This window comes from Mandrillus leucophaeus, unplaced genomic scaffold (assembly GCF_000951045.1).
Source record: "Mandrillus leucophaeus isolate KB7577 unplaced genomic scaffold, Mleu.le_1.0 Scaffold565, whole genome shotgun sequence".
In the NCBI taxonomy this organism is placed as follows: domain Eukaryota; kingdom Metazoa; phylum Chordata; class Mammalia; order Primates; family Cercopithecidae; genus Mandrillus; species Mandrillus leucophaeus.
In genome coordinates this window covers 1,125,165-1,134,243 of record NW_012106086.1, presented here as the reverse complement: position 1 = coordinate 1,134,243, position 9,079 = coordinate 1,125,165, and the positions used below count along the sequence as shown (strand labels likewise).

The 9,079-nt window shown below is 39.8% G+C and overlaps 1 protein-coding gene across 3 annotated transcripts in view; it reads right to left on the bottom strand.

The window, feature by feature from the left end:
• Window positions 1-9,079, bottom strand: part of CDK6 (cyclin-dependent kinase 6) — a 255,467-nt gene that overhangs the window by 76,868 nt on the left and 169,520 nt on the right. For all 3 annotated transcript variants that reach the window (XM_011998273.1, XM_011998274.1, XM_011998272.1), the window contains exon 5: window positions 6,453-6,562. In XM_011998273.1, the coding sequence (XP_011853663.1) occupies window positions 6,453-6,562 (110 nt within the window). The remainder of the gene's footprint in view (window positions 1-6,452; window positions 6,563-9,079) is intronic.

Here is a 9,079-nt window from a genome sequence, read left to right as displayed (position 1 = left end):
CGGCCTCCCAAAGTGCTGGGATTACAGGTGTGAGCCACCAAGCCTGGCTGCAGGTTTTATTTTCTAAATGTGCATGTGACTTTGCTGTAACCTGGAAAACCCCATAACTTTCAAACTACAGACAATAGTTCTAACTAGGATCACAAGGCAACCAATAGACACCTGGGGAGTGAACACTGTGAATTTATTTTGCTGTAGAGTTAAAAATAAATCTATCACAATCATCTGATCATCCATCCATCCATCCATCCATCCATCCATCCATCCATCCATCCATCCATCCATCCATCCATCCATCCAATCTCATCCTTTAAGCTGACTAGTTGGACACTAACCGAATTTATAACAATTTTTTTTAAGTATTAAAATACAATTCAATGTGGAGTAAGGATGGGTTACTGTAGATGAAAAATTAAAGGAGAAAGATAAAAAATGTAGCTCTTACCCATTTTGTAGAATGCTTCTGTGGGCCAGTGTGGGCAGTTACTAAACCCAGGTGACAGTGACAGATGATATTTAAACTCTCTGGCTCTTTGTCAACCATTTGCCCTATGACTCTTTTTACTGAGTTTATATTTCCTAGGTATTTCATTTTTGAATAAAAGACATGCACCTCTTAATAATATAGCAGAGAATTGGCCAACCTTTCTAATACAGGAGAGATTCTAAATCAAAGCTATTGAACAAATGTGTGATTTGCTTCTTGACCACTCTAAAATATCATTGCTGCTATATCATAGTAATACACAAAACATTCCAGAAAAAAATATGGCCTCGTAGGTCAAACAACAGCAATGGCAGAAACCCAGCAGAGTAGAAAAATCAAAGGCGATGGAGTCAGGCAGACACGAGGTTTTGGCTCTGTCGTTTAATTGTTGTATGCCCACGGGCAAGTTACTCACCCTCCTTGTGGAAGGCTTATAGTTCATTATCTGTAAGCTCTGGAGAAAAGTCTTCAGAATAGGGGTTTAAGCAGATAATGCACATGAAGGTGCCCCCAACCCCCAACTGCCAAGGCATGGGCCTGTCACATGACAAATGGTAACTCCCTTTGCTTGTTTTCTTCTCCCTAGGTTATGGAGGATGGTGAGCCTGGCTGACGCATACATGATTATTCCTCAAAGATTTTAAAAAAACAACTAGGATGTGACCTCTAAAGAAGGTTAATCCCGACTTCTGGCCTTCCACTGAGAAATCCTTCCTCTTCAAAAACAGACCTGTCATTATACCCACTCACAGTACTCTACACTTCTTCACAACATTTATCCCAGCTCTGGTTAATTAACTAATGGTGCAGGTAGTGAATCTTTTCTCTATTAGGATTTAAGTCACCCCTCTAGGAGTGGGCCTGGCATACAGTAGTCACTCCAAAAGTTATTTGTAGACTGAATGGAACACTTGTTATAGGATTTCCAACATGTGACATATTACTGTTGGTGACATGTGAGATGATTTAGGGGATAAACATGCATGAATTTCCTTAATAATTTTAATGGTTATATATTTATTCTAATGTGTATTGGACAAATAAATAACTGGTCAAATCTCTGATTTTTCTATACAGCCATGTCCCTCATAATAACATTTTGATCAACAATGAATGAACCACATAAGTGAAGGTGGTCCTAAAAGATTATAATGAAGCTGAATGATTCCTATCTCCTAGTGACATCATAGCCATCTTAACGTTATTGTAGTGCAGCGCATTAGTCACCTCACGTTTGTGGTGATGCTGGTATAAACAAACCTATTGCGCTGCCAGTCATATTAAAGTATAGCACATATACTTATAAACAGTACATAATATTTGCTAGTACAAGACTATGTTACTGGTTTATGTATTTACTATATTATACTTTTATCATTATTTTAGAGTGTACTACTACTTATAAAAAGAGAGTTAACTGTACAACAGTCTCAGCCAGGCCCTTCACGAGGTATCCTAGAAGAAGGCATTGTTATCATAGGGGATGACAGTTCCACGCATGTTATTGCCCCTGAAGACCTCCCAGTGGGACAAGAAGTGGAGGGGCAAGATAGTGATACTGACCATCCTGATTCCATGTAGGTCTGGGCTAATCTGTGTGTTTCTCAGTTTTTAACAAAAAAGTTTAAAAAGTAAAAAAATAAAAAATTTAAAAATAAAAAAGCTCATAGAATGATATAAAGAAAATATTTTGTATAGATGTATAATGTGTTTGTGTTTCTTTATTTTTTGTTTATTTATTTTTTTAGACACAGGGTTATCTAGGCTAGGGTGTAGTGGCATGATCCTAGCTCACTGTAATCTTGAACTCCTGGGCTCCAGTGGTCCTCCCACCTCAGCCTCCTGAGTAGCTAGTACTACAGATGTATGCTACCATGCTCAGCTAATTATTTATTTATTTTGTAGAGATGGGGGTCTCACTATGCTGCCCTGGTTGGTCTTGAACTTCTAAACTCAAGTGATCCTCCTGCCTTGGTTTCCCAAAGGGTTGGGTTACAGTGAGCCATTGCATCTGGCTTGCTTGTGTTTTAAGATGTGTGTTATTACAAAAGAATCAAAAAGTTAAAAAATTTAATTTTTGTTTTTTTTTTTTTTTTGAGACAGGGTCTCCTTCTGTTGCCCAGGCTGGAGTGCAGTGGTGTGATTTTGGCTCACTGCAACCTCTGCTTCTTTCGGGCTCAAGCGATCCTCCCAACTCAGTCTTCCAAGTAACTGGAACTACAGGCACGCACCACCATGTCCAGTTAATTTTTGTCTTTTTTGTAAAGACAGGGTTTCGCCATGTTACTCAGGCTGGTCTCGAACTCCTGAGCTCACGCAATCCATCTGCTTCAGCCTCCCAAAGTGCTGGGATTACAGGCGTGAGCTACTGCACCCGGCCAAAAAATTTAAAAAGTTTATAAAGTAAAAATGTTACAGTAAGCGAAGGTTAAGTTATTATTGAAGAAAGAAAAATATTTTTAGATAAATTTAGTGTAGCCTAAGTGTACAGTGTTTATAAAGTCTACAGTAGTGTACAGTAACGTCCTAGGCCTTCAACTCACTCACCACTCACCCAGAGCAACTTCCAGTCCTGCAAGCCTTATTCATGATAAGCATTCTATATAGGTATATAATTTTTTATCTTTTATACCATATTTCTGCTGTATCTTTTCTATGTTTTAGATACACAAATACTTACCATTGTGTTACAATTGCCTACGGCAGTCCGTACAATAATATGTCATACAGATTGGCAGCCTAAGATCAATAAGCTATACCATATAACCTAGGTGTGTAGTAGGCTATATCATCTAGGTTTGTGTAAGTACACCCTACAATGTTCGCAAAATGACAAAACTGCCTAACAATCAATTTCTCAGAACATCACCCTGTCGTTAAGCAACACATGACTGTACTTTTGTTTAGGATGAGGCTAAATAAAAAGGTAAACTGATAAGAGAGTAGTAAAAAAACCCTAAGTAAATAATAGTACCAGTCTCATAAGAATATGGCAAAAACAAGGTGATAAAGAAAGGACAAAATTTGGTAATCACTGCCTTAGCATCAAGTGGGTACCCAGAGTTTAGAAGCTCAAGACCAACCAAGGCAGCATAGTGAGACTCCTATCTCTACAAAAAATTAAAAATGCTAGGATTCCCTGATTTAGGATTAGCCTAAAGCAATGAATGAGTCTGTTTTAAGAGCCCATGGCTTGGGAAGTCTCAACTGGGTCAATACTAAATCAGGAGTCAAGTCAGAACCAGGTCAAGCTGGTGATGGACCCCAGAACTCATCTGGCATAAGAAAGAAGCATGACACATGGATATCTGGGGGGTATCATAGGAAATACCAAGGACACAGGGTACCCACCCTAAGAGGGATGGTGTGATTGGCCTGGATTCACTCTCCTTTCAGCCTTAAAGGCATAAGGACCTGGTTTCTGATACTGCTTCCTCCTTCAAGCAATTATTTCTCAACTTACTATTTTTGTGCAAGGCTTCTGGAGAAAGGGTACTTTCTTATGTGCACATCTGAAGTGCCAAAGGATCTCTACCCAATGTCTCACTTTTCCAGCAAACTGAAGCAGACTGTTGCCGCTATCATTAAAGGAGCCCTCTCCTGAGCCTCCAATATTTGAGTCCCACTTCTCCGTCCCAATGCTGAGATGGAGAGATAAGTATCCCTCTAGTCTTGGATTGGAACATAGAATGAATTTTCCCATAGAAGAAAAAATTTTGATGAATTAGCACAATGGGTGTTTTGTGTATGTTCCAGGTCGTAGAGGATTCTGCAAACTAGGCTTGGAATCCAATGACCACTTATCACTTCAGTGGAAAATGCTTTTAACGCTTTAAAATAAAATTTGTTCCACAAATGGAGATTGCCTATACTTAAACATACAGCAAATTCCTTAGTAGTGAATACTTAATTCTACATATCTCAAGTTTTATCTTTCTTTTAACATCTTAAAAAAATTGACTTTTATCATCAATCATGACTAGTATCCAAGTCTGTAATTGTTGAAGGACTCTGTCTTTACGGTTGAGACTATACTAGACACATAAAGATAATTTCAATAAGCATTTCTCTAATCAACTCTTGGCAGTACCGAGTTATTCCTGGGATGAAGGAGAATGACTGTCTAAACCCCTACTCTGCTCTATTGACAGTAAATTATTCTTGGTTCTAACCATAAGCCTTTAACCCGATGTCTTCCACACTTGTTGGATGAAAATAATTGCTGAAGGTACTTTTAAAAATAAGAATTCCTGGCCCCAGCCCAGTAATGAATCAGAATCTCAAGGGAGAGGCCTGGGAGCCAGACTTTTAAAGACTGCCCATCCCTGGTGATACTGTCATCCAACCCAGGGGTTCTTATCATGGAGGTTGTACTAGGATGGGAGAACTTGTTAAAATGCAGGTTGCTGGATCCCAGCCCAAGAACTACTGAACCAATAGGTCTGGGGTGGGGCCTGAGAATTTGCATTTCCAGCAAGGTGCCTGGTGATACTGAGGTTCCCGGTGCAGGGACCACACTTTCAAAATCACTAATTGAGCCTGTTTGGCAAACACTTCAGCTGAATTCAATATTACTTTTTCCCTCCTCTCCTTCGGAAAAAAGCAACGCTGGAACAGAACTTGCAAGACTTCCTTTGGACTCATATCCTTGCTACTTCTTAGCTGCCTAATGTTAGACAAATAAATGTACCACTCCATCTCAGTTTGCTCTTATTGGTAGGATTAAGAAAGGTAGCATAAAGGAAGAGGTTTGACGCTATACTTGGCACATGGTACGGCTGCATTAAACATCTGTTTACTCTGATCTCCTTGCCATGATCTCCCATCTTATGAGCCACAGATGAACTTGCTGAGTACCAGCAATAGTTCCAAAAATCTGTTACATGCACAAAACTTTGTTTGGTTAAAACCAACCAAACAACAAGCAAGCAATGGTTGACCAGTTCTTTTCCTTGTGAGCTACCATGGAGCTACATTTTAAAGACACAATGGGAATATACTGTTTCCTAACTCACCTAACTCACTTTTCCCCATGGAAATAAAAATAGAAAAGAAAAAGAGATTGGATTATGATTAGGTTCTCTGTTTAATTTAGACTAGGCTGAACTTAGTTCCCAGGTATGGATTATTTTCCTGGCAGATATTTATTATATTGTTTGGCTATTTCTTGTGACCTGAAAATCAAACAATCGAATCACATACTCTCTCAGAGGGAACTTGGAGGGCATGTAGCCTATGCACCAACTCTATAAATGCTGCTGAAACATCACCAATGTGTGGAGGTCCAGCCTCTTCTTAGACACACAAAGAGAACTCACTATTTTCACAAACCCCAATCCATTCTTCAGATAACTGTCTAATCATTAGATTTTTACCCCTTTTAACAAAAATCTTTCTGTTTGTAATTTCTGTATCCTTAGTCTTGCTTCTGTCCTCTATAGTGCCTGAATATGTCTAATCTCTCCTGTACATGGCAGCATTTAAAGTGCCCTGAAGTTGCACTGACATCCCCATTGCTTATTCTTTTTCAGCCTAAATATTGTTTTTTTCAACTATTCTCACCATCAAAATTTCATTAAAAAAGTTTTCATATACTTAACAGTCTTGGTTCTCCTCCTATGGATAAAGTCCACCTTGAGGATATTTCTTCACTAAAAAAATGCCAAAATATGTGTTATTTTCACCATGTCCTATCATCACCAATAAAACAATGTAAATTATAAGAACAGTGGGGTGTTTCCTCCCAGGCAGAGTTTCCAGAAGCTGCAAGCTACAGTCATATAAAACAACACTGTAAGCACTGAGAAGACAAACTTTCAGGACAGGCTTGCAAGTGGTAGCCTGCGGCAGATGGATCTGGCCATCATGACCCCTAATGACAGAAATGCCATGCTGCCATTTAAATTCACAAAGATCCACAGTCTCTTTTCAAGGAAAGCAGAGTGAAACAAAATGTATTTCTTACTTTCTACGAAACATTTCTGCAAATATGCAGCCAACACTCCAAAGATCCACGGGGGTGGCGTAGCTGGACTGGAGCAAGACTTCGGGAGCTCTGTACCACAGCGTGACGACCTGCAATGGCAAGCGGATCCGAGTGTTACTGACGAAGGTGGTTGTGGGCTTAGACTCCTCAATAAACCTGGTGGTTTAATGACAAGATGTAGTTCAGAAAGAATTGCTATAAATCATATTAGGACGCTGTGATAGAAGCAATAAGTAAATAGGACTCATCACTGACGGGCCAGGAAATTATACCATCCTCACCAACTGGGTTCCCAACCTCCGACTCTATGTCTAACTAGGATGGCATAATAACATGAGTTTCAGAAAGCAAAGATCAAAAATTTTTTTTTTTAAACTTAGAAACTGCTTTTTTTTTTTTTCCCCTTAAGGGGCCTTTAAAAAATAATGCATGGAAAAAAGGTGATGGCAGCAATTACAGCTCAATCCCCAGGTCAGCATTATTGGCAAATTGGAAGATGATGGCATACAGAGTGGTGTAATGGATTTTGGACTTTGGAGACTCAGAAACGGGGAGGGTAGAGAAAGGGGTGAAGGAGAAGAAACTACATACTGGGTAAAATGTACACTACTTGGGTGATGGGGGCACTAAAATCTCAGACTTCATCACTATACAATTCAGCCATGTAACTCAAAACCACTTGTACCCCACAAGCTGTATACACACACACACACACACACACACACACACACGAAGATGGTGGTGCCAGGGCTGCTGGATGGTGACCTTGAAGTCTACAGAACACCCAGGACATGTCAAAACTGCTCTTACCATGACAGCTTGGGGAATCAAAGTAAAATCCCTCTCCATGCTGCTCTTTTCAGAAAACAAGTAAAAAACGGGGAAGAACTTAAGAGAGAATGTGTAACCCAATTGTTCATATCGTGTGTGAAAAAACCAGGCAGAGGAAGAGATTCCAAAAAGACAAGAAATTTAAAACAGAGCAGCATATAGTAATAGATGAAACAAACACAACTGTAACTTTTCTTGCCAGGCTGAGGGCTGAAGAAAGCATATCACGTTAAAGCTGCAGATTTGAGTATATAGAGGGGGTTCAAGTGATTCCTTTTGTGGGGTAAGGGGCAGATAGTCTATGGACCTGGAAGGTGTATTCTTAATTGTCAGATAAAAAATTCAGAATATAAATCTATTACATCAGAATTTTATATTATTCAGATCCCTTTTATCTTTATTGTTTTGTCTAGTTGTATTATTATGGATGTCTATCTAAATTCTCTGAAATTCTGCTTTATATATTTTGATGCTATATTACTTGGTATGCTAAGACTGCAGTAGCAAGTCTCAATAAATGGTGGCTGCCATCAATTTCCTTCTTTTCTTATTTGCACACACTGCTCCTCGTATAAAGGGATGGAGTTTATTCATCTTCCATTGAATCTGAGTTGGCCTTAGTGACTTACTTGACCTACAGAATATAGTGGAAGTAATGTCTGAGACTACCAACGTTAGGTCATAAGAAGCCTGAGTCTAGGCCTTTTCTCTTGAGATGCTACCTCTTGGAACCCAGCTGTCATGCTGTGAGAAGCCCATGGAGATGCCCTGGTTGACAGTCCCAGTTGAGCTCTCAGCTGACCTGTGACTGAGCCATCTTGGACATTCAAGCCAACTGACCTATATAACTGCAGTCCCAGACAATGTCACACAGAGCAGAACTGTCAGCTGAGTCCGGTCAACTGACAAGATTATGAGTGATAATAAAACGACCCCTCTAAATCTTTAGGTGATTATATGGCAACATCAAATTGGAAAAATATTCTTGAGAGGTTCCCCCTCTATATCTCATCTAACATATTTTGCTTTGAATTCACATATGGGTCAAGTTTTGTTTAAGTAATACTGGTTGATATCTAATGGAGGGATGGCTGTGATATAATAGAAATAAAAAACAAAACACAAAACTGACAATACCGAAACAACGTTACTCAAGTTATCATTTGGCCCCAACATATCTTTCTATCAATGCCACCTCCCACAGTACATCAATGCATCACCTCCCACAGAACTTCCATAGCCTTTATATCCTAGTCACATCTATACTGCACCACTGGTTCTTAACCCTGCCTGTTCATCAAAATCCCCACGGGGTTTTAGAAAAACTTAGGTGTATAGGTCTTATTTTGTGCCACTGAATTAGACTTTCTGTGGGCTGAACTTTTGGGTTGGAGTTTTCCTCTTTCCTTCCTTTCTTCTTCATCTTCTTTTTATTTTTTCTTTTTGAGATGGAGTCTTGCTCTGTTGCCCAGGCTGGAGTGCAGTGGCACGATCTTGGTTCATTGCAACCTCCGCCTCCTAGGTTCAAGCAATTCTCCTGCCTCAGCCTCCTGAGTAGCTGGGGCTACAGGCGCACGCCGCTACACCCAGCTAATTTTTTTTTTGTATTTTAGTCGAGACGGGGTTTCACCATGTTGCCCAGGCTGGTCTTGAACTCCTGAGCTCAGGCAATCCGCCTGCCTCAGCCTCCCAAAGTGCTAAAATTACAGGCATTAGCCACCGTGCCTAGTCCTTTCTTATTTATTTATTTTTTTTTTGAGACAGAGTCTCGCTCT